We start from the raw sequence: 24,465 nt of genomic DNA on the forward strand, positions 1-24,465 counted from the left end.
AATGTGCTCACGAGGCCCAGAAGCAGCCCACCCCCCCCCCCCTTCCAGCAGGACGTGACATCCCTTATGGCGAAGCTTTGCTGCCTTCTGGGGCTGGCATGCTGCCCCACAGAGCGGCTCCTCCTTTGGCTCATTAGCTTCAGAAAACAAAATGCAAACCCATTTCCTGGCTCTCATTCTGTTTTTTGGTAGCCTGCCCCCGCTGCAGCTTCTCTTTTCCTCTCGGTTTGGACTCCTCTCAGCCTCTCCCACCACCTCGGGCCCCACAGAGGAGGACTGTGCAGGGAGGGGTCAGAACCAGATACTGCCCCCATTGCCCCACAGCCCACGGAGTGAGTGGCTTTGTCTGGGCTTCTGGGCACAGCCATTGTGCTCACCGGGGATTTCCACCACACTTTGGGGATTTAGTCATTGCTTTTGAAGATATTTTTGTCCAGGAGAGGAGATATAGCCTTGCTGTCATTGTGAAAATTAAAATGAATTCCACTCGGGCCAGCAGTGGTAGAGATGGAGATGATGGAGATGGATGGAGAACTGGCACTGGGGCACCAGAACAGGGTGTGAAGGGTGGTCGCTGTGTTCCAAGGGAAAGGAAGGATCTTGGTCCTGCTGCCAGGAGCAGAGGCAGAATGGTCGGCACTGAGCTCAGAGCCGAGCAGAGCTGGGAGGAAATTCCTATTTACATGGAGAGCAGCGCTCCCATTCACCCCGCAGGTTGCAGTGGGCGCCCGCGCAGCACACATCTCCGGCAGTGCTCTAGAAAGGAAACCAGCGTTTGGTTCAGGAACTGCTGGTTCTGATTCCTGGAGACATGGCTGCAGATCAATTTCACAGCGGTTTGTGACTTCTTTTTCCAATGGTCCTACAGATTTTGGGAGAACATTCCCCTCCTCGGAGCTGTCTCGTGATAACAGAACTCTGTTCCAGCATTTGGGGTTCAGTGCGGTTCTGCACCCCAGGAGGCACCTGCAGGACCCCCCCCCCCCCCCGACCCACCTCATGCTGGCTGCTCACTGTGTGCCTGCACTGCCACTGCACGCACAGAGAAAGTGAGCCCACAGCTCCTCCTGGACTGGGGCTTCAGCCTGCTGCTCTACACCCTGTTTGCACCCGGCTCTGTTACAGCCGGATCCATTCTCTGCTCCATGCAGCCCCACGAAGATGACAGCCATTACAGGGCAGTGGGGAGAAAGCTGAGCGTGGGATGTGGGAAGGGCTGGGGAGGCTGTGGGCACCAGGTGCTGCCCATCAGGGTCCCACCCTGCGGCAGGGAGCAGCTGCAGGGCTGGGGCCCATGAAGGGAGTTATGGGACTGCAGCTGAGCTGAGCTCTGTGCTGGGGCTGTGCTGAGCACTCTGCGTGTTCTGGGGCCTTCCTGCTCGCTCTGCAGGCTGGGGGTGTCGGCTGATGCTTTGTGCTAGCAGAGGAAGCGAGTGGCAGCCGCTTGGCCCGTCCTTCGATGAGATTTCTTCTTTCCTGAAGAAATGAGAGTAAGAATAGACAGACTGTTTGGCCTTTCCTGACAATGGAACTTTGTCATATCTATAATTAACTCTGTTATTTAAATACTTCTTCTGTGAACATCTTTGAAGATTTCCTAGCCCTTGGTTTGCTCACTGCTTTGCCATTCCTGCTTCCTGTGCTGCAGTAATTTATGGGGGCGTGACTAATTGCGCTTTTCCATTTAATTGAGAACTTATTTCTGATTTGGCCTCTGTGTGTGTAGCTGTAGCTTGGGCAGCCTGGTTGGTGCCTCTCTGCAGCCCCCAATGCACCTGATGGCTCCCAGAGCTCCCTGGAGAGCTCAGAGAAGATGTTCAGCCCACACCATTCCCTTTCCTTGGGAGGCACTCGGTGGGATGGAGCCCCCCCACTCCCTCTGGGTGGGATGCAGCCTGGAGCAGCAGTGAGGGAGCACACAGCCCTGCCCTGGGAGCTTCTGTGTGCACGGATCTCTGTGTGTAAGCAGGGATGTCTCTTTCTGTGCAGTGCTCCCACTGAGTGCCTCTGGGCACGCAGCTCCCTGACCCCGTAACTCTTTACCCTCATCTCTGTGATTTGGAACAAAGCCATCTCCAGGCGCCTCGAGCACACAGCCCCTGTCCCCGTGATGTGTAGTGCAGTCCCCATCGTGCTGCAGGCAGCAGATAATAATGCATGGCTTTGTTTGTCCCTACGTGCCTGCACAGTGCCACTGATGCACAGTGTGAATGGTGCTGCACAGAGGGGCTGCAAAGGGGTCACCGTGGCCGGAGTCACAGCGGTCTGCTGTTGGGTAATGACCTCTGAGCATCACAGATTGAGCACTGATCCTCAGAGTAATGCTTCTGTTAGAGCCTGGATGATAAAGGGACTGAACTCGCACTGAAATTAGGGAAGGAGAAGGTAAACAACACTTTGCTGATGTGTGATCCAGTTCTCTCCAGAAGTGCCCCCTGCACGAGGCTACAGCTGTGTGTGGGGCTGTCCCGCTTAGCAGAGCTGCGGGGTCAGGGGTGCAAAAGGCACTCAGTGCTTACCCAGAAGGCTTTCTTTTGCCTCGATCAAGGAACCAAGGTAAGCCAACGTGGGATGGCTGTAGGCACAGGGACAGCAGTGCTGGCAGCAGGTTCTGCTTTGAGGTGTGACACCTCGCAGGGAGGTGGGCTGGGGCAGGTGGGTGCGGAGGGCTCTGTGCCACAAGCAGGGCTCGGGCTGACTCACAGCACCTCCCACTGGTGCTGCTGCTCAGAATAAACCTGTGGGAGCCAGGAAGGCCTGGTAATACAAGCGGCAATGAACAAAAATCAAACAAAAATGTATTTTCTTTAAATCAGTTGGAGGTGAGCTGGGCTCAGCTGGGAGCCTGTGAGTCTTGCAACTGGGAGCAGATCCCCAATTCTGCACACTGCTTCCTGTGGGGAGTTCTGACTGCTCTGCAGAGCCTCAGTTGTTCTAAGAGCCACTGCTGTTACAACAGGGACCTGCCTTGGGGCTGTCCTGGTGCCCTGTGGCTGTGCCTGAAGGCCAGAAGCAGGGGCTGTGAGAAGGAATATGGAAATGAGGAAAAGAAATGGTGGTGGAAAGACATGGGAGCAACTGCTGCAGGTGCAGGAAGGAAGGGCACATTCCTTGTTTGCTATGTGTAAAACTGGGTGCTCAGTGCGGGGAGCACCGCTGGCCATGCTGAGGGTGTCCCAGCAGTTGTGGGGACACCCACAGCTGTGTTGCAGCCACACAGATCTGCTGGGCACACTGAGGAAGGAGAGCTCCTCGTGCTGCTCTGGAGTTGTGCACACAACAGGTGTGAGCTCAAGGATCTGCTCCCTCCAAGGCTATCAGTGCAGAAGATCCATCTATGCCCTTTGGTTTACAACAAGGAACTCAAGCAGATCCTTTGTGATGATTAATATATTATCTGGAACTTTGTGTGTGTGTGTGCCATACACAGAGCTTCATCTGTGCCTTGTGCAATAAACGAATCCATAGCAGCAAGATAAAGCAGTCATGTAAAAATGGCTTGTGATACCAAGTCATGTAATGATTAGACCTTGAACATTGCTGCTTGAGGGCAAATCTGGGAACCTTCTCCTGCAGCACCTGGGCTCTGATGGTCCAAACACCCACTGCAGCTTTACAGAAACATCTCTGTGTGCCCCGCACTGGTGCTGTCAGAACTGGTTAGAGGTGGTGCTCCCCCTTCCCCCCCTCCCCAGCCCCTGAGATGATGGGTGCTGCTCCTTGCTGCTGTGGGGAAGGGACAGGAGCAGGGAGGTATGGGGCTGCAGTGTGCTTAGCCAGGTCAGGGAGCTGAGCCACCTGAGAACTGCTGCTACAAAAACAAGAAGAAAAATTTTCAGATGGAACCACCCAATCTGGCTGAGTTTGTGCCCCCCAGAACTGGTGTCGGTGTGGGGAGGGCTGGGTGCAGCAGTGGGGCTGACAGTATTGCAGCCTACGTGGAGGTGATGACTGTGGCCCTCAGCCTTGCATCCATGCTGCCTGTTATTTGATCTCAGAGCAAGCCTAACTCAGTAGAAAACACTCAGTTTATTATTATTATTATTTTAATGCTGGATTAGCTTTCTGCTGACATTGCTCCCTGGGCCAATTTGCTGCAGGAATGGAGAGCCAGAGACCGTGGCAGTGTGTGGCAGAGCACAGCTTTGCGGGACTGATGTGCACCAGCACCAAGAGGATGCTGTAGGTGATGGCCAGCGGGGAGCAGCCAGGGATGTCTCTGGGTCTCAGTGTCAGCATGGCCAGAGCCACTTGGTACCCAACTGACTGACCTGCTTCAGTGGAAGATGGCCAAGTTGCTTAGAAAAAATAAAAGTTGAAGCAAGCAAATATCAGGAGGGACGCAAGCCTTTACCCGCAGGCAGAAGGACGTGGAAGTTTTATTGTTTTTCCTTTGGTGGTGTCCTTTTACAGTTTGGATGCACAATCCCAGCAAAACTTGGCTGGGATGCATCCGTGGCCGCTTCCCACCGCCTGCTGCCCTGCTCTGCTCCTGCATGCAGAACTCGAATATGCTGATGAATGCAGCGTAAGCAGGAAAAAGGGGAGCACAGCATGATCGGATGCATTAACGGCTGCCTGCACGAGGCCCCTGTTCGTGTCCTGTGGTGTGTGTGATATTTCATGTGACAGAGCTTTGCGACGCTTCAACTCTGTCCTGTCCGCAAAATGACAGTCTGATCATCATTGCTTTCTATAGTTCGGGAATGGTGGCAAAAGAGATTTACTTTCCAGCCCCAGATACTCTGATCCTCTAAGGCAGCGTCCTACAAACCCAGGTACAGGTTCTTCTGTATTGGCTGCAAGTGCTGGAACACTTTCTTCATAGGAATGATAGAGATGTGGAAGGACAAAACCAAAATATGCACTGCTGCAGTTTGTACAGCGTAAAAAAATAAGGGAGCATAATCCAAATAACAACATCTAGTGCTTTTACAGGGCTCCGTGCATATGGCATAAATGACAGCTAATTAAACTTTATATCCTGCCTGCAAGATAAGCGTATAATTAGTATTACATCCCTTCTGTAATTAGGAGACCGCATGCAAAAAGCTGCGCCTGCAGACTGTGCTGGAAGGCGGTGACTCAGCCCCAGCCAGGCTGTGCTGTGACGGCTGAGAAGATCGCGCATCCGACCTGCCGGAGCGGGCGCTGCGGTGGGTGGCTGCGCCACGGCCCAGCAAACACGGCTGGATCGACTTCCCAGCACCGCCCGCCCCACGGCTTTGTGCAGACGCGCCCGCTTTCCCGTCTGCAAAAAGCACGACGCTGGCTCCGGCTCCGCGGGGCGCTTCACGGCTGATTGGACAGGAATGCCGCCCCGCCGCCGCGCTCCGTCCGGGATGCGTCTGCCTGCAGAGCGGGGTTCTGCCCGCAGTGCTGAGCGCTGGGAGCGGGGCGTCGCGATCAGCCGGACACCTGGTGGTCCCCTGCCCCAAAAGCGGCTCCTGCTGGCTGCACGCGGGTGGGCACGGCCAGGTGTCCCAGCGCGTCTGCCCACCCTGCCACGCTGCTGGGGGCACGCTGCAGGCGCTCACCCAGGGCTCGCTCGGCTGTTTGCCACCAGGACTTGTGTTCTCACACCCACAGGGCCCGCACCGCGTGCGTCCCCGTATCACTACTGAGGGGCCGCTCCTGACTTTTGGCTGCCGATACCAAACGTGCGAGCAGAGGGAGCCGCCCCGTGCCCGAGATTCATCCCAGGAGCTCGAGGCGGAGGGGTGTCCACGAGCCCCTGCGTTCACCCGGCAGGGCAGCCGCCGCACGACGCGCTGTAAGGGGGGGTAGCGGGGGCTGGAGGCGCGTCCCGCTGGGCAGTACGGCGCTGCGCCACAGGTGCTGCCTCGCGGGCTGATTGAAGCGCGTACTGAAGGCGGGCAGCCGCACGGCTGCGGGCGCGGACGGAACGGGACACGTGGACCGCGAGGCGCGCGCAGCCCCGCGAGACCACCCGCGCGCGCTCACACCGCCCCCCATTGGCTCTGCGGGCGGAGGGGGCGGGGCTACGGCCGTGAGGGGCGCGGCGAGACGCGGGTGGCGTGGCGGGGCGCTGCGGGGTCTCCCATTGGCTGCGAGCGCGGCGGGGGCGTGGCCAGGCGGGGGCGCGGCGCGGCGGCGCGGGCCGGCAGCGAGCGGGGGAGGCGGCGCCGCGCCCGGCGCGAGCCCTGCCCGGGCGGCGGCCCCAGAGCGGCGGCAGCAGCGCCCCCGGCGCTCCCGCACGGCTCGGCACGGCCCGGCCCGCTCTGGGGCGCGCCCCGCGGCGGCGGCAGCTCCCTGAGAGGCGGGAGAGCGCTTCTCATCCGGAAGAGAAGAAAAAAATCTCTCTTTTAATTTTTCTTAATTCTTCGCGGTGCAGCTGTAGGCAGCATGGGGCTGCCGGCGCTGGAATTCAGCGAGTGCTGCCTGGACAGCCCGCAGTTCCGGGAGCGGCTCCGCTCGCACGAGGCCGAGCTGGAGAAGACCAACAAGTTCATCAAGGAGCTCATCAAGGACGGGAAGTCGCTCATCGCCGCCCTCAAGAGTAAGCGTGGGGCGGGGGGCGGCCGGGCCGGGCCTCTCCCGCCTCCCCCGCGCCGCCCCGGCCCGGCCCCGCACCGCCCCGGCTCCCGCAGCCCACCTGGCCCGGCCCGGCCCGGCCCCGTCCCGCGCTCACCGCTCCCGGTGCGGACGCGGGGCAGCCCCGGGCACCCGCAGCGTTCCCGCGCCGCGTCCCCGTGACGCTGCCATCCCCGCGACGCCCCCACGCTGGGATGCGGCGGGGCTCTGGGGGCACCCCGAGGGGATCCCCCGTGGGGTCACCGCGCATCCGCCGGCACCGGTTCGGGTGGGACAGGACTGGGCCCCCGCTGGGACACGCGTGGTTCTGCGGGGCTGGGGCGCGGAGGTGGCTCGCGTGGCCGTGCGTGCAGTGTTCGTGTCGTTCCTGAACGAGTTATGGTGTTCTTTGCTGGCAATGCGTTTTAGGAATAACAGCGCGGATCCCGATCTGGCTGTCTGATGAGCTGCAGGTGTGGATCTGGGGGTCTGCCATGAGCTGCAGCGCGGGGCAGGTGGGCCAGGTGGGCTGTGTTGTTCCGCGGTTGAGTCGGGAGAGGGTCCTGCTGTGCACGGGGTGTGCTGGGTAGGGGTGCACGGCACACTGCTGCAGCAGCACTGCCCGCCTGGCTGCCACGTGCGGCTCCCACCTCCGTCGCTGCGTCCGTCCGTCCGTCCCTGCCGTATGTGGGATACAGGCTGTGTACCCGGGGCCCCCGGCTCAGGGCGGAGGCACGGAACTGAAATTGCTTGAAGTCTTGGCAATGTGCGCTCATGTTTTCCTTCCTCTTGCGTTTTCTGCCGAGCGTTTCACATCCTCTTTGTTCCGAGATGGGCGCTGGGTGCGCGGGACGCGTCGCTGCGGGGTGCAGCCATGCTCCAAATGTTGGGTCAGCGCCGGCCCCGCTGCTGTGTCACACCTTTCCCGTGGGTTTCGTGGGGCTGCTCTGTGGTTGCCATGTGTGTGCCCTGCGGGAGGGTAGAGGTGGTGCTGATGTGTAGGTCGGTAGCTTCACTACCATTAATGACAATCCAGAAGGCTGAAACAAGGTTCACTTATAGGACTGCTCTTGCAAAACGCCCTATGGTGTCCGAGCACCTCTGGCTGCATGTGTCTGTGAGTGCAGATAAACCCTGCTTTTCTCAGTGCAGATCTGCCCTGCTCCCATTGTCTCCCTTCTGTGTGCCCCGGCATGGAGCTGACCTGCTTTTCAGCGCAGCGAGTCCCTCGTCCTCCCCCGTGCACCAGCCATCAATTATTCAGAAAGTTTTGCAAACGCAGAGACCTGAAGTGAGACATGAATAATGCACTTGGAGCCTCACGCACCCAACTCGTTCTGCTGTTCTCCGTCACAGGAGCTGCGTGCCCGCACTGCTGACACTCTGTGCCCCTTCCCGTGTCCCCTGCGGGGGCAGTGTCCCATGGTGGTTGGGGCTGTCAGCTCCCTGCACTATGGGGCCCTGGGTGAGGGTGGCAGCCCTGTGCCTGGCCGCCTCGTTCTGTCTGCTCCTCCCTCCCCCAGGCGGTAATTTGAAGGCACCTGACTGGTCCTGTTGTGCCGTCTGGAGATGCCAGCTCTGTCATTGCAGAGTGATGGCTGTGCCAGGGGGAGCAGGGCTGGCACTGCCACAAGCTCTGTGCACCCAGGTTCCAGCCTGGGTGTGTGCAGCTCCATGGTGCCCTTTCTTGTGCTGCTCCCTGCGTCTGCCCAGTAGCATTTAGCAAATGGGAGTTTGGTGCAAAGCTTGCACCCTGTGCTCCTCTGTGAGTGTGTGCACCGGGGGCACCGCTGTGCACAGGGGCTCTTCCACAGCTGCCGTGCAGCTTAACAATCAAAACAGGGCAGTTGTGATTTCCTCTCTCATCTTCAGGGAGAGCTTTGCCCGCCTGTTGTGTGCAGTGTAGGCAGAGGTGTGTGGCTGTGGTTCTGTCTCACAGCAGCCTCCATCGGGTGCTCGGTGTGTGCTCTGCAGTGTGCTGTGTGGCTGCTGCACTGTGCCTGGGGCTGTGCCTGGAACCAAAAGTGAAACTTTCTGCCATTGTTCAACCCAAGCAATTAACTTCATTTGATATAAACAGGGCTTTTTATGGGAATAAGGAAATGTTTCAGACTCCATGAACCCAGCTCCAAATCACGCTGCTGGAGGTGTACACCTGGGTGAAGGCTTTGCACCCTGGGTGCTGCCTGAGCAAAAGGCCCTGCGCTGAATGTGGGGTGAAGAAACCCAAACCCCTGCTCTGATGGGCTTCATCCCTTCTGCTCTACTCCTCTGTGGAGGAGGCTGTACCAACCCAAGCCCTACATATGGGCTGGGGGGAGGAGAGGCTGAGATGCAGGGCTTCAGCCCTGACCTTTCCAGCATGGGCCCTTATCTTTGCAGGTGGAAGCAGTAATAATTGGAGATGCATTCATGGCCAGGAGACAGCTTTCACCTCTTGTGGATTCAGTTTTGAAGGAAAAGGAGCACCGTGCTTTCTGGATACTAAAAATGAACCCTGTGGGGTTGGTACTGGGGTTGGGTTGGGTCGGCTCTGACTGTGCCCTGGCAACACTGCTGGGATGTGGCACGGGCAGCCCAGGTGTGGGCACGTAGGGTACCATGGGCTGTGCTTGGCCCCCTCAGCTGGAGGGGACCCGGCTCTATCCTGCCCAGTGTTCTTGGTGGCACTGAGGCTTAGCATGAGAGCTCTGTGCTGCACGGCTGCTTTTATCCTCCGTGTCCTTCTGATGCTCCAGCTCCATTATTCACCCAATTCCTATTTTAGTGCTGTAATTGCAGCAGGTGGTGGCATCTCGTGCTTCTGAAGTCTGACTGCCTTCTCTGGATCTTTCTCTGGCAGTGCTATGGATTCCTGCTCTGCTGGGGTTTGTGCTGCCTGCAGCCCATGGGATGTCGTGTGTCTTGGCCCTAAGTGATGCTGCTCAGAGCAGCAGAGCATCCCCAGCGGGCATCCAGAGTTATGTTCTCTGTATTAATACCACATCCACGCATTGAGAGCAGTGCATCTGTTCCAGCTCCCCAACCTTCAACAGCCCCGTGTGGGGAGGAAGGTGAGCCCTGTCCCATCTCACTGCATGGAATGCCAACATCAGAGCACCCAGCACGTGGCCATGAGGGCATCCTGCACCGGTCTGAGCTGCGAGACGTGGGACTTTGTTTGTTCTTTTTTCCAGATGAGTTGTTTCTGATTTTTCTGCTTCATTCCTGCAGTGAAGGTGCAGCTTTGCAGCAGGCCCCAGCCTGGGGGCTCAGCCGTGTCAGGGTGGATTTTCCACCTCCCTGTCCTCTCCGAGGGCTGTGGGGAATGCTCGGTGTGGCAGCAGTCTGTGGTTGGCAGCTCGGGGCTGGAGCGCCTTTGCCTCTTTTGCATGACCTGCGTGGCTCGTGTAGCCACATACTTAGCAGTTTGTCTTGAATTTTATTCAAATGAGATGTAGTACAACTAATAATACTTTGCTTCACTTTCAGCACAACTTGAAGGCTCCTCCTCTGCCTCCCTGGTGGAGGGGAGCAGCAGGAACGTGCCCTGCTCCGGAGGTGTTCGCTGCTGCTGAGATCTCTGCTGTGAGTTTTGGATGAGTTGCTGTGCAGCCGCTGTCAGCTCCGCAGGGCCGGACACCAGCACGTGTGTCACAGCCTCATTCATTTGGGCAGCAGAAAGGCTGCAGCTGCTGACTGATGCTGAGAAGGAGTGCTTGGACACAGCCTTCCTGCTGCCAGGTGCTGCGTTTGCTCAGCTGCACGTCACGGTCCAGGGGCAGTGTCCTCTGCTTGGGCATCCTCGGCCCCTCCTGACACAGGGCTCGTGGGTCCACCCTGCAGGGACCCTGGTGCTCCCTGTGCCCCGTCCCGTGGTGTGGCAGCACTCTGCGTTGTCCCAGAGGCGCTGCTGCACTGGGGCTTTGCAGCAGAGGAGGAGGCTGCTGAGCATCAGGGTCTGGACAGGCAGCAGAGTTTGAATTTGTGAACTCATTTCTTAAACTGCCCTGGGATGCAGCTCCCTGACAGGGCTCTGAACCTGGAGGCGTGCGTTGAGATGCAGTGGTGCGGTGGTGTAAGGGGTTGAGCTGCTGTCCCTGCTCAGGGAAGTGCTCATTGTGTTTTGGGGGGTGAAATGCAAGCTGCACGTGGCTGGATCCAGGAGGAGAGTATGGGGTGCAAAGTTGGAAGGTGCTGCTCCTTCCTGCAGCAGCAGGTCCTGCTGTGCTCCTGGCATGCTGTGCACCTGTGTGCAGAGGCAGTTCTGCAGGGCTGTGGGTGCACCGCTGCAGCCGATCTCCGCTCCCGCCGCGCAGAGCACTGCACTACCTGTGTGCTGGGGGAGGTGGGCTGGGCTGGGCTGGGGGCGTCAGTACTGACGCTGAATTGCGTGCAAGGAAATGCCGTTTCCATGGCGGTGCCGGGGCTCTGGCACGCAGCCCTGTGCTCTCCTGCCCCACGGCTCCTCCCTGTGCCACATCGCCCGGTGTGGTGAGATAAGGCCGGCACAGTGCCAGTGCCTGCTGCCCGCCTGGAGCAGTCCATCACCCGGTGCCATCAGGACTTGTCTCCAGGCTGGGGGCATCCTGCCGGGCTGCAGCACGTGGGTGAGCAGAACTGTGCTTTTTGAGGTCCTCCCTGTGGAGGTGGAGAAGTGACCGTGCGCCCTTCTGCTCCTGCATGGGCAGCCCGAAATCCTGCTGTGCCCCTCCCCGGCCCCAGGCTGGGCTCAGTGCGGAGCTGCTGCCCTCTCAGCCCCGTGCCTGGTTCGCTCCGCACCCCATTGCTGCCCATCCTGAGCCAACAGGGGACTCCCGGAGCAGCCCTCCTGTTCGAGGTGCAGCAGAGGCGGTGTGCCGGGGCCTGAGCTGCGCTGCTTCTGGTTCCGAGCCCTTTGGGCAGCCCTCCTGCTTCCCTTTGGCAGTGCCAGCAGCTCGCCCCACAGGAGGCTGCGCTGTGCCAGGTATTCATCGCTACTTACGTTTCTGCTTTTTTTTTCCCTTGATGTGTTGGTTTGAAGCACAACCAAACGAGCTGGTTTCATGTGCAGCGTGATGAATAGATTTAGCGTGACCCATTGTGGGTGGGGAGTGGAGAGAAAGCGGGGGGAGTTTGTTCTGAGCTGCGCACAGCTTGTTCGCCTCACTGCTGCTCCGCGTGAATCATCATCTCCCCTTTCCTCCGAGCATGTGAGGAGCTGTCAGCGCAGCCACGGCGCCTGTTTTTCCCCGTTTTCCTGGCACATTCCCTCCGTGCTGTGAAGGCATTTCCACCTGTTTGCGTTAATTGCTCTGTGCCGAAGCTCTGTGGCTCCGTGTGGTGCCGGCAGCAGGCACGTGCTCCTTGGGGCTGTGCAGCCCAGACGGTCCCAGGGTGTGTGGAGGAGCAGGGCGCTGTGTTTCCCTGCAGGCCGGGTGATGCCCGTCCTCGTGGGGCTGCAGGTCACAGTGCTGCACGCATGGACTGTGCGGGGCAGGGAATGCAGCATGGGAAGGGGATGCTGTCTGTGTTAATGCCAAGCTCATTTCTCGCCGGGGTTTATGCAAAGCACGCGAGCCCCTGAGCCATATGGCTGCTGTGGCACACACGTGCTGTGCCCGGCGGCGCTCAGGAAGGGGCTGCAGATGCCGCTTCCTCTGTGCTCGCTGCCATTCGGGCACGCGGCGTTTGTGGCAGGCTGGCAGGGCTGTGTCAGCTCGCGTGCGCACCCTTTGCTGTGGTCTCTTTGCTAATTTTAATCTCCTCGCTGTGTCTTTTTTCCTGGCTCTGTTGGAGAGGCAGCGTTTTCTTGCAGCTGGAGCTCCCGGGGAGGCGGCGGTGGCCCCAGCTGTTGTTTGGTGGCCACGCTGTCCCCGTCTGCTGGGGACCTGCCAGCGGTGGGGACATGACGAGCTGCCCTGCCAGCCCGGCCTGGCGGCTCCGTGTTTGTCCTAAAGACAAAAATGCTGCCTTTGTTCCGGGCTGCAGCGGGGAGGAATCTCTTTTGAAGAGATACGCACTGTTTACCTACAGGCAGGCAATAAATAGCTCATAAAACTGCTGGGAAATACAAACTTTTTTCCAGGGGTGGGAGCTCCGGCGCTGCATGTGCGGTTCCCCGCAGTCACTGCTGCAGGCTCTGCTGTCGTTGGTGAGCGCAGTAACGCAGCCGATGGTGTGGGGCTGCTGTGCTGTGCTGTGCACAGAGTTGTTCCCTGCTGGAGGCTGTGGGACCTCATGGGGAAGTGCAAGGGAGTCTGTGCAAAGTGTGTAACTGTGGAGTGACCTGGGTGTGCCCGCTCAGCAGTGCTTGAAACAATAATGCTTTTCCTTTGCTGCTTTTCTGTAGTTGAACTGCTGTCTGTCCAGAACGGTGCCCTCGTTGGATACTGGTTGCTTAGCGATGCTTTAGGAAAAACACCACGTTGCAGAGCAGAGCTGTTCGGTGGTATCGCCCTGCTGCCCTCCGCAGCCGCATTGCCCCACGCGTGCAGTAGGGGTGGGCAGAGCGCGGCCCTTCCTGCTGCTTGCAGGATGTGGGGCCGGAGGGCCGTGCCTTGGGTTGCCGGCTGTGCGTCACTGGGTGTCCCGCTCACCTCCGTGCCGTGGTGGCATCGGGGTGCTGGGGGAGCTGGGCTTATGCCGCGTCCTGGAGCTCAGCTCAGTCCTGGGCTGCCCATCGTGCTGTGCCTCTGTGGGCTCTGCTGGTACTTTGCGTATTTTTTTTAGGCTTTTTCCTTCTGTTGAGGCAGGAACAATTGACTCATTCGTCAGGGACGTTTCCGTGAGCGCACGGTGGGATTTTTTCCTGCTCTTTGGTGAAGAAGCACCGGAGGCGAAAGGATTTCCGTGAGCTCCCTGGGAGGAAGGGGAGGCTGCTGTGGGGCTGCTGACCCCACACTGTGCTGGGATGCGGCCCCTGCCCTGGCACTGAGGGCTCCCCGGTCCCCGCTGGTGGCTGCCCGGCTTTTGCCCCTCTCTGAGCTGGGATCTGGGACAGCTCTGTTGCTCCAGCCCCTTGCCCCAAAGGCACCCCGATGCTTCGGCACCTGCCTCCTGAGAAGTCAAGCAGGCTCCCTGCCAGGCCAGCTATTAACAAATTAGATTTAATAACAAACTAATCCAAATACGTGGCTGCTGCCTGGGGTAATCTGCTCCCACACATGGTGTCTGGTCGGGGGCTGTGACAAGGGACGGGCCCCGAGTGCCGAGATGCTGCCAGCGCTGTGCTCGGGCTGCCCCGCTCGCCCGTCTGTGCTCCTAATGGTTATTAACGTGGTCAGGAGCAAATTTCTTTTGGATTAGTGTCCTGTAAATTGATTAACTGTCTCAGACAGAGCATTTTATTTTAATGAAATGTGATTCCCGGCTCCAGCCAATGAATTATTACATCAATGAGGGTCAAGTAACCTGCACTGTTTTTGTGAGTTATTCTTCCAGGTTTTACGAAGAGAGAAACAGAAGGGGCTCAGGGGAGGAATGAGCAGTGGCTGAGCTGTGCGCTGCTCAGCACAGCACGGGGATGGGGAGGACTGGGGGGCACGGCGCCCTGCAGGCAGGGGGTGCAACTCTCGGAATGCTCGCTGCCCGACACGAGCCTGGAATGTCTGTCATAGCTTCAGGCTTGCAAATAGCAGACAGGAATGACATGATAGCTGTTTCCCTGTTTGCCCGCGCTGCTCTCGGTGCAGCACTGCTGTTCTCGGATGCCTTTTCCCAGCCCTGCTGGTGCTCTGGACCCGTTAGCGATGTGCCCTGGCATTTCTGGCAGCGTTCGGTGTGTTGTTGCCTGTGGAGGCACCCACCAGGGCAGTGGTTCTCCATTTCATTGCCGCTTCCCTGAATTCCCCAGGCACTCGAGCTGTCTCCAGGTTTGCTCTCTTGCCGTATCCCTCCCGTTCGGTGAGCACATCCTACATTTGCAGTTGCTTCCATTCCAGTCCCTCACCTGCTCCCACCTGTCTCCATGCCCGGGCTCAGCCCTGCAGCACGTCAGCTGCCAGACGCCAGCAGTTACTTACTGGTGAGATTACAGGTTAGGAAGGGGCTGGGGGGAGGGCTGCCATAAAACAACACCAGGATGTGAACAAAAATAAACACGGGGACAAGTGCCAGACGTGGAAGCCGGGCGGGGAAGTGGAGAGATTTGGTTGTTTTTCCCACCGTGTTCAACAGATACAAGGAGCTGGGGGTACTTTGTGAACCCCCGGTGTTTCCGATGGCATTGGGATCCCTGTCTGGGTGTGTGTGGTGGGAGCAGTGGGTGCTGCCATGAAGCACTGCCCTGGGGAGCTGCTGTGCTCATCCCCTGGCGCTGCAGGGCAGCCCTGGACGTGCTGCTTTGCTTCCTGTCATGGGGCTGTGTGGCCCAAAGGTGCCCACAGCAGTGTTGGCCTCTTTCTGGGTGCTGCAGCATGCTGGGCCCTGCTGTGGGAAGCAGGACATGCTTGTGCAGCCCTTGGTGCTTCACCCCACGAGTAACCTGTTGAGCACAGGAGCAGTGCTGAGCCATGCCATGCCTGCACCTGGTGCTCGTTTGGGTGCCGTTTGCTTTTGGAAGCCCCGCTGGCTGATTGCTGAGGGTTTCTAACCGAGGGTCAAATGGAGGGTTGATCCCCTGTGTGCCCTGACGTGCCGGTGTCCCCGCGGGGCTGGGTGTGCACCCTGCAGCTCCTCAGCTGCTGCGCGGCGGGATCTGTTCGTGGAGGTGCTGCTGGGGGTTTGCTGCAATAGGAGTTGTATGGGCAAATGGTGAGAAAGGCTGAGCAGGAAGGATGTGAGCTGCATGAGAGCTGCGCTTGGAGGCCAACGAGATCATCAGTGCGGGGATCGGTGAGAGGTCGGGGCTGGCTGGAATTCAGGAACAAGGAAGAGCGCTCTGATTAATGGTCGGTTTCCTCACATGGGATGGGAATGGAGGAGCAGCAAGTTCAGCGTGAGTGAAAGGAAGCGGTGTCTCACGTCGTGTGTGAGCGGAGCTGCTCTCAGGCTGCAGGGGGCTCCTGGGGCACAGCTCTGCGCAGCGCCCGGCAGCTGCAGGCTCAGTGCCAGCTTTGGGCCGCAGCAGCGGCTGCACGCTGAGAGCTGTGGGGCCGCCCTGCGTGGTGGTAATGCCGTGCTGCCCCTGCGTGCCGTGGGGTTTGCAGTTCTCCCTGCTGTTAATGTAGGTCAGTGAGGGTGGATGTAGGTGACATCTCCTGGGGCTGCTAAACCCAGCTCCAGCCCCTGCTGTCCCGCTGTGGGGGCTGGGCCCGATGTTTGCTGGGTTTATGCGCACAAAAAGTAGGGCACGTAGTTGGTAACTCAGCGGCTCTGATGTCCCGTGTGGCTGTTCTCTCCCTGGCTCTGTTCTAAATGAGTTTTGCACAGCTGCATCCCAGTGCCTCACCTTGTCCTCCACACTCAGGGGCTGCCTGTGCTGTGGCCGTGCTCACCTGCTGTCCCCAGCACTCCAAAGGCAGGCTCCTGCAGCGGCACTGCCAGGAGACCTGCCGTCCTCCTGGCTTCATTTCTCTTGCATCTTCAGTGCCCTTCATCGGGCATCTTGGAGAGCAGGGCACAAACATGCTGCGCTGGCAGCGCTCCCAAAGCTAGCGGTGCCATCGGTGCTGTGGGGTGAGGGCAGGCAGGGGCAGGGTGCTGTGCTGCGCTGCTGGGGAGCAGTTCTAGCTGTGCAGCCGGGCAGGCCTGCCAAAGGCTGACTTTGTTTTTTGTGAAGCGCAGAACTTTTATCTCTTAAAATACCATGAAAATAATTCATGTCTTCAGTGTGTTACTCAAATCTGATCTGCTATTTGAGCCCAGTCAATAGTCCCATTCATCCCACAATGGATTCTCTGTCCCTCTGGCAAACATTTTGCCGTATGAATCCACTCTGAGTGTGTGAAGCGAGGCATACGATGATGCATGGGCTGCAGAGCAGAGCAGTGTGCTCGGCTGCTCGGAGCAGAGGACCCAGCAGAGGCAGTGGGTGTGAATGAAAGCCAGGTCTCGGTGCCGCCGGTGCGTGCAGCCGTTGTTGTTGCAGTTTCTCCCATCGCCTGGCCTCAGGGCCTCCATAGGAGGATGTGCTGCCTTGTTTTAAAGGCAGCAAAGTCCGGACAGCCGTCGCTGAGAGGATGCTCTCTGAGCTCTGAATGCAGTGCAGCCTCTCCTGGCGGGGCTGTGAGGGCTTTGGCTGCGTTCCCAACGGCGCGGGCTGGGGGTGAGCAGCACAGCTGTACCTGCGGGGCTCTGCCCCCGGCACGTGCACTTTCCCTGCCTCAACACACCGACCCCTCTTCTCTCTGTGGTTTTTATTTTGAGTCGAGCGGTGAACCAAAGGCAGGACCTGCCAGCAGCTGTAGTCCCACACTAAATCACTGATTAACCGCAGCCGCCCGGCGGATGGGTTGTTTATTAAATGAGTCATGGCTAATTGTGATGACAGCTGTGTGGGGTCCCGGCCTGGCGTGGGCCCCGGGGCTGTGGGCTCCCATGGGATCAGGGCTGCGGCTGTCCTGCAGTGAGCACAGAGCTGTGAGCCCCGGCCCTCGCCGTGCTGCTGCCAGGAAGGGCTCCTGCATTGGGCTTCCAGCCCCGTGCGGATGCAGCGCGGATCAGACCCAGCTTTGAAGCGAGATTATTTTCAGTGGGTGTGTTTGGTCTCCGTGCCAGGACGATTGCTGCTGAGATGTTCCAAGAAGTCCCTCATGGGCTCTCCTGATGCTGCTCTGCTCACGCAGTCCTGGGCCCAGCCCCGGGCAGAGGGGAGGGCTGCGGCTGCTGGGAGCTGCGGGGCAGCCTCGTGCCGCTCCAATGGCCCTCAGAGCCCCGCAGGGCAGCACTGCTGGTGGGGTCGGCTGGGGTGGCTCCCCGGCCTCTTTCTCCTGCAGAGCTGCGGGGCAGCACTGAAGCACCGGAGCCCTTGGCTGTTGGAGGGGCTGTCTGTGCAGGACTTGTGCCCCAGCGATTGTTAATGGTAACTGGCAGATAGGTTGGGAAGCAGATGCTATTTTGTTTTGAGAGGCTGGAAGAAACGTGTCGGCGAGGGAGCAGCTGGTGGTTTCCAGTCTGTGTAGCTGTCGGTGAGCACTGTGAGACCAGCAAGAGACAGGTTGGGTGTGGGCGTTCTTAGTAGGAAAAAATTCAGGTTGGATATTAGGAACAAATTACTCTCCAGAGAGCAGTCAGCACCGGCACAGCTGCCCAGGGGGCGGGGAGGCACCGCCTCAAAGCGCTGCAGAGCCGTGGGGATGTGGCATTGGGACGTGGTCTGTGGGCATGGTGCTGGGTTGGACTTCTGGATCTGAGAGGTCCCCTCCAACCTTTGTGGTTGTGTGGTTGGTGTAGCCAGGTGAGGAGTGCTTGTGCTGGGATGGGCGGCGCTCCTCGTGGCAGCAGCAGCAGCAGCAGCAGGGTGAGGGCAGTAGGGCTGGAAGCAGCCCCTGCGCTGCCAGGACCCTCTTGTAGGGCTGTGCTGGGGCTGCCTGCCCCGTCCGGCCGAGCTGTCTGCTCCCCGGGGCAGGGGAGGAAGGGGCAGGCGGTGCGGTTCCTGTTGTCCGAGTGAGCATTAAATATAGATTATTGAGCAATTTTCTTCAGAGGAAGTGTAGCAACGCCGCTGTGAGTGAGCACAGTGGGGGTGAGTGCTGACCCTGCTATGCTGCATGCAGCCCCAAACCGTCCCCGTGCTTCTGCCCCCCGGCAGCACTGCGGTGTTTCCCGGCTGGGAGCCGATGCTGTCCTGCAGGAGCTCTGTCTGCTGCCTCTGAGTGCCACAGGGCCGGATGGGGCTTTCCTTGTGCTGGGGGTGGAGTTCTGAAATCGGTTTCTACGTTCTATAAACTCCCTGTTGCAGTATTTCCACATGTCCTGGGGAGGGGCTTCGTGTTTAGGAAACGGGCACTCCAGTCCCCATACGGGAACAGAAGGTGCTTCCCAGAAGGGTGATGTGGGCGATTCCTCGCGATGGTGGCGGTGAGGAGGTGGCACTGGGACAGCAGAGAGGGCAGAACCCCCAGGCTGGAGGGCTGTTGCCCAGTGTGCTTTTGGCCCCTGTGAGCTTTGCAAGGAGCTCTGCGGGCAGGGATGAGCCGAGCTGTTCATGACTTGCCCTTGGCAGCTGTGCCTCTGAGGATGCTGGCAGCCTTGCTGGCGGGACCTGGGCACAAAGGCAGCGCGGAGATGTCTGGCACCATGGGTGGCACCACCGGGGAGTTGCACTCAGGGCTTGGTGCAGCACTCAGGGCTTGGTGCAGCACTCAGGGCTTGGTGCAGCACTCAGGGCTGCCGGGAGTGATGGACATGGCTGGTGGTCCCTGCTGGGGGTCCTGGCTGGGGCCGTGTGCCCCACACGTAACTTGTGGATACTCACAGGCTCTTCCCTGTCGCTTGGAGCTCTCCGTAGCCTGCCACTGGGATGGGGCTGCTGCAGCCCTGCCAGCCTGCCCATGGCCCTGTCTTCTGCACTGCATCAGCAGGGTCACCGCCGCCTCCTTCCTCGCCGCCCGTCCCCAGCTGCCTGCAGCTTTCTCCCATTCTGGCACCCTGTCTGAGCCATAACCCTCTTCCAGGAAGGGCAGAGTTCTCACCAATGGGAGCGCTACTGTAGCTGTTCCTGTAAACGTTTGAGCTGGTAACCCCGTATTACAGTAACAAGCCAATACATCACTTTTTAAAGGGCATTTTATTTGGATTCCTTGTTGCCATAGTTACGCAGCTGGACCTCCAGCACGCAGTGCCTGTGCCTGCTTCCTCTCAAGTTGGCTTTGCTGGGGAATCACCCTGCTGCCTGTCCTGAGCACCCGGGATGGGGATGGAGAAGGGAGAGGAACTCACAGCAGATGAGGGAGAGTGTGGGGCAGGAGCTGTCCTTCTCCAGAGCAGGGAGAGGACAGACAGATGGAGAACTCTGGTGGCTGTGGTTCAGCCATCATTTTAGCACAGTGCATAGCAGACTGCACTGACCCGTATCGGCAGCCCAGGTGCATGCCCGGCCAACGCAGTGCAGAGGGGCTGGGATGAGCTCCAGGTGCCTCAGCAGTGTGCTGTGCCTTTGCTGTTCGCAACTGCTCTTGTTCTCAGGTGAACGTTGCACTTGCTTTCCAATTGCTTCTGTTGTGCCAGAAGGAAGCCTTAGGGAGAGGGGAGTCCTGCTGTGGCGCTGGAATTTTTTGCTTTGGTCTGCCTTGATGGCATACAAAAGGCACTGCACGGCAGCATGGCAGATTTCTGATGTGAGGACACGTGCTGGGTGCCTGCCTCGCTCCCAGGGTCTTTGAAGAAGCTGTGTTTTGCCAGCTGGGGTTTACTTAGAAATGCTGATGTGAGGAGCAGAGAGTACAGCCAAGCGCCCCGTGCCGCACTGCAGGGGGTGTTTGTGGGCACAGGAAGGGTTCAAGCGCTGAGCAGCAGTGGGGTCGTGTGCCAGCATCTTCTGAGGGGAGTCTGCTGGTAGGATTTGGGTTTGGTGAAGCTGTGGCCAGGCTGCTGGGGGTGTCCCTGCGGGTGCTCGGCCTCGCTGCTGCTCTCTGAGCTGGTGGGCAATGGCCATGGCAGGAGCACCCCACGCAGTGCCCGGACCCCCAGCCAGCTGTGCTGCTTGGGCTGTGGGGTTTTTCTGCCTTTGTGGTGGTCTTACCTCATTCTTTGGTCAACTGACAAAGCCAGCCAGAGAAGTTGGAGGCAGAACGTGTGCAGGCCAGGTTTGACTCATGTGCGTGGGGATTTTGCTCATGCATGAGGGAGGGCAGAAGTTTCTCTCCAGTTTTTGTAGGATTTTGTTTGCTCTCATGCCTGGGGAAAACACAGGCTTGAGTCAACCCTTCCCTCCCAACACAGTGCTGCAGTGCTTGTGTTCCTTACACAGGAGGAGTTTTCCCCAGAATTATGATGGACAGTGGGATGTGAGGTGTACCAATGGGGTACACTGGTACCCCATCTGAGCCCCTGGGTGCTGCCCAGCCCTGTTTCTGACTAAGCTCACTGCTGTTTTTAGCAGCTGCTGCAACACAGTGCCTTGGTTGTGTCACTCAGTGAGCGGCTGGGAGTGACTTTCCTTTATCACTGCAGCGCTGGGGGTTATCTCCTCTCTTGGCCTCTCCCATGCCTATTTATAAGTGCTGCAGACCAGTGCAAAAACGTCTTGGGTTTGGGCTGCCCCTGCCCAGCCTGCAGCAAGGGGACAGCAGCCGTGGTCAGGGTGTCTGCAGCCCAAGTGTGGCTGGGGTCAGCGTGGAGCCAGCAGAGAGGAAATGGCTCCTTGAGTCATTAGCGTCATCTCCTCCTTAACATCCTCCTCCTTACCATACCACAGGAGCAGGGGGCTGTGCTGCCCTGGCTGAAGCCTCTGAGCCGCCCTGGGGTACGGCTGGGTGCTGTGCTGGGGGTTCTGCTGCACACCCTGGGCTGCGCCAGTGCTGCCCTCTGACATTGTGGTGTCAGCATCCGATCCATAGGGCTGGCGGCAAACCTATCATCCCCAGTATCTCCTGGAGTACCCCCAGCCACTGAGCCCTGCTGTCCATTCCTCATTGCTCTGTGGTCCTGCTGCCTTAGGAGCACGTTGTGCTGGGTGCAGCTTTGCTCCTGGGCTGAGTTGCGGGCAGGATTAGCCCTGGGGATGGAAGCGGGCGCTGGAGGAGCAGCTTTAGTGCTTGGAGAAAGCTTTCAGCTCCCTCATCCCGCCATAGAAGCAGAATGTTTGGATTCTTCCACAGCTCTCGTTTGTGTTTGGTCGTGTTTGCTCCACTGCCTGGAGGAGCAGTGTTTGTGTGCACGTGCGTTTTCATCCTCTGCCCAGAAAGGGAAAGGCTCCCTGGATGTTGAGAACACGGAATGAAATGCGTGGGGGATTTAGCATGGCCGGAGTCCCCGTGCTGCTCCAGAACAAGTTCCTGTCAGGCCTGTGGCTTTGTGGTTCCTGAGGATGTGTGTGCAGGGTTATGGGGCCGGTTCGAAAAGCCAATCCTGGATCCGCTCAGGTCATCGTGAGTAATAACTTAATAGGATTCTGCTCTTGGAGAGAGTCTGTGACTTGTAAAGCAGTCGTTCTCTGCATTAGTGCCCGTAAGCGGAGCCGTGCTGCAGCGGGGCTGTGTGCTGCCCAGGTGTGGGAGCAGCTGCAGCAGGGCTCGCTCTTCAGGGCAGCGCGGAGCCGTCAGCCCTCACCTCTGGTGCCTGCCCTGCACGGGGGGCCCTTGGGTGTAACCCTCCTGGGGGGCGGGTGGGACGCTGTGCCGGGCTGTTCCTGTGCTGACATCTGCGTTTCCCCTCACAGATCTGTCGTCGGCCAAGCGCAAGTTTGCAGATTCCCTCAATGAGTTTAAGTTCCGCTGCATCGGCGATGCTGAGACAGACGATGAGATCTGCATAGGTGAGAGCTGGCGGTGGGCTGGTGGGGGTCTGACTGTGCTGCCAACCCTGAGCAGAGCAGTGCATGCGAGGGACAAACACAGACACGGAGGGCCCCAGAGGTTCGCCGGGGCTGTTCCCCGCTCTCTGGAAGCATTGCATTTCTCCTTGTTCATCAACTTCAGAGCCTCCGGTAGGAGAGCAGTTGTAGCTGCTCTCCTGAAGTCTACCTCTGCCAGATAAGGAAGGAGGAAAACTGCCCATATCTGAAACCCATATCTAGGTTATTTTTTGCCCTTTCATGTGTGAGGGTAAGGATCTGGAGATGTAGTCATGGCTAGAGGCACTGCCGGTGGCTGTGGTTTGCAGGAGGGGCGCACAGCCTGACTGCATGGCTGCAGGACGTCCAGGCACCCACTGCAGGGCTATGGGTGAGCACTCAGGGCTCTGTGAGGCTCTGGCAGGGCTGCACCCAGCATCTCCTGGTGCCAGGGAGCAGCTTTACCTGCTTTGCTCGGTGTTACCCTGTGTCTGCCTGGGCTGGAGTTCATTGTGTATGTATGTAGTCTGGAGCCAGCAGAGCAAATGAGCTTTAGTCCTGATTTTCTTGCTGATTTGTGCTTGTCTCTTGGCCAAAATAGTTTTCTCATCCAAGTGAGGCTCTGTCTCAAATGCGTGCTCTGTGCCTGCTGCCCTCGAGTGTTATTTCCTGGCACATTTGGGGCAGGCCCCGTTCACCTCAGTGCCCACAGCAGCCAGCCTGCCTTAGGAGCTGCTGGGCAGCAGGAGCCAACCTGAGCAGCAGCGAGTGCTAGAAATGTGTTGCTATGGCTACTTGGAGGTTCAGAATGAAAAAAGAAAATACTGTTAAATTCTGCAACGCTCTGTGTGTCCCTTACAGCCAAGTCCCTGCAGGAGTTTGCCACAGTGCTGCGGAACCTGGAAGATGAGCGGATGCGCATGGTATGGCCCTGGGAGTGGGGAGCGTGGGGGTGGAGAGCGGGTCTGGTAGCAGCACTTCTGCTCCCTTCTGGCCCCTAATCTGATGCCCAGCTGGAGGAGGGTGAAGTGTGTGGGTTCTGGTGGGCGGTGATGGCAGTTTGTAGGGAGGGATCCTTGGTACAGCAGCCCCAGTGCTGGTGTGTCTGCGGGGGCTGAGCGGAGAGAGGTGGTCAGCAGCTCAGCTCTCAGCTCTGAGTGGGACACAAAGTGCCTGTGTGCACGGTGCTGCCAGCTGGGGACCACAGGGTGACTGTGTCTGTGTCCAACAGATTGAGAACGCCAGCGAGGTGCTGATCACACCGCTGGAGAAGTTCCGCAAGGAGCAGATCGGGGCTGCCAAGGTAGGTGGCTTTGGCCTCGCATCACTGTTGGGTCTGCGAACCTCTGCGTGGCTCGGGGCAGAGCTCAGAGCTGCCTGGTGCTGTCTGGGACCTGGAGTGCCACAGGGACGGGCTCTGCTGGCCCCGGGTGTGGGAGGGAGACAAGGACGATCCGGCTTACATAAAGTGCCTTGGTGTTTTCTGGTTCACCCTCAAGCAAGTAATGCACCAACGTGAGCTGTTGGCCAGCAGTTACATTTTTTTTTCTTCCTCCAAACCAGAAGTAATGTTTTGCAAGGTGAGTCCTCAGTCTGACTTCTCAGTCACCTGAAACCTTTCAGTTCTGCGCTCACCCAGCCCCGCTGCATTGCAGATCTGGGCACTGTCTGGCAGGGCGAACCCGGGAACACACCCGTGTGTCCCAGGCTGCTGTGGGACAGCCTGTCCCTGCCCGCCTTCCTTTCCTGCCTTTGTTCTGGAATTCGAAGTGCTGCCTGCGGCTCTGCTGTTGTTATAACAACCTGCTGCTGCCAGCAAGGAGCACGTGCCAGCCAGCCGGGCTGTTTGCATTGCAGCGGTGTGCCCTGTCCCAAGATTGCTCTGGTTTGACTTGTGCAGCTGGAGGAGAAAAACCTCCAGGGGGATCCTGCAGAAGCGCCAGCTATTGGTGTGCTGGGCTCTGTGGGTACACGGGGCAGGGACTCGCTGCCTTTGAGGCACAGGTTGGATGTCTCCTGGCTGGGCAACCTGGGAGCGCAGCTCTGCACGATGCTGCTTTTAGCCCAGAAGTCAGCCCAGCTGTTCCCTCTGCGCCCTGGTGCCGGTGTGTTTGGGGTCGCAGCGTGCCGGATGGCTGTCTGCGAGAGCTGAGAGCTGTGCACATGGCATAGGACTGCTGTCCTGCCCCACGCAGGGCTGTGGGGTGGGCGCTGCTGCCGGTCCCTCTGCAGCACCTCGTGGCTGCCAGTCCGGCGTCCCATCACTGCCTGCAGCTGTGCGGGGTGGCGGTGCCTTGGAGCTGTGCACAGCTGGGTAATGAGAAGCAGATGAGGGAGCTGCTCCCTGCTGCTGCCTCCCTCCACTGTCCAACTTGGGCTCTTCAAAGCGTGTCTGCTCTGGGTGTGGCTTTAGGGCTGCTATCAGTTTTTGGAACAAACTTTAAACAAAGCCAGCTGCGTGGCCTTGCGCAGGCATCTCTGAGCAGAGGGTTAAGGGCAGGAAGCTGTCTGAATGCTGGGCTGGGGGCTGCTGCCTGTGCTCCCACGTGGGTCCCGTGGGCGATGCCCTCAGCGTGCTGCTGGGTCTCCTCGGCTCT

General features: G+C 58.9%; 1 protein-coding gene across 4 annotated transcripts in view; it reads left to right on the forward strand.

Annotated features, from left to right (window-relative positions):
- The first annotated feature begins 6,188 nt into the window (after positions 1–6,188).
- The window catches only part of ARHGAP26 (Rho GTPase activating protein 26), a 100,778-nt gene continuing 82,501 nt past the window's right edge, over positions 6,189–24,465 (forward strand). For 3 of the 4 annotated variants that reach the window (NM_205194.3, XM_015294012.4, XM_015294013.4), the window contains exons 1-4: positions 6,189–6,520; positions 21,755–21,850; positions 22,730–22,791; positions 23,100–23,171. In NM_205194.3, coding sequence (NP_990525.3) covers positions 6,367–6,520; positions 21,755–21,850; positions 22,730–22,791; positions 23,100–23,171 — 384 coding nt within the window. In that variant the 5' untranslated portion in view covers positions 6,189–6,366. Of the gene's footprint in view, positions 6,521–20,535; positions 21,465–21,754; positions 21,851–22,729; positions 22,792–23,099; positions 23,172–24,465 lie in introns of those variants that run through there. The other variant, XM_040646858.2, reaches the window with a different exon arrangement.

The sequence above is a fragment of the Gallus gallus genome, chromosome 13 (assembly GCF_016699485.2).
Source record: "Gallus gallus isolate bGalGal1 chromosome 13, bGalGal1.mat.broiler.GRCg7b, whole genome shotgun sequence".
Taxonomy (NCBI): Eukaryota; Metazoa; Chordata; class Aves; order Galliformes; family Phasianidae; genus Gallus; species Gallus gallus.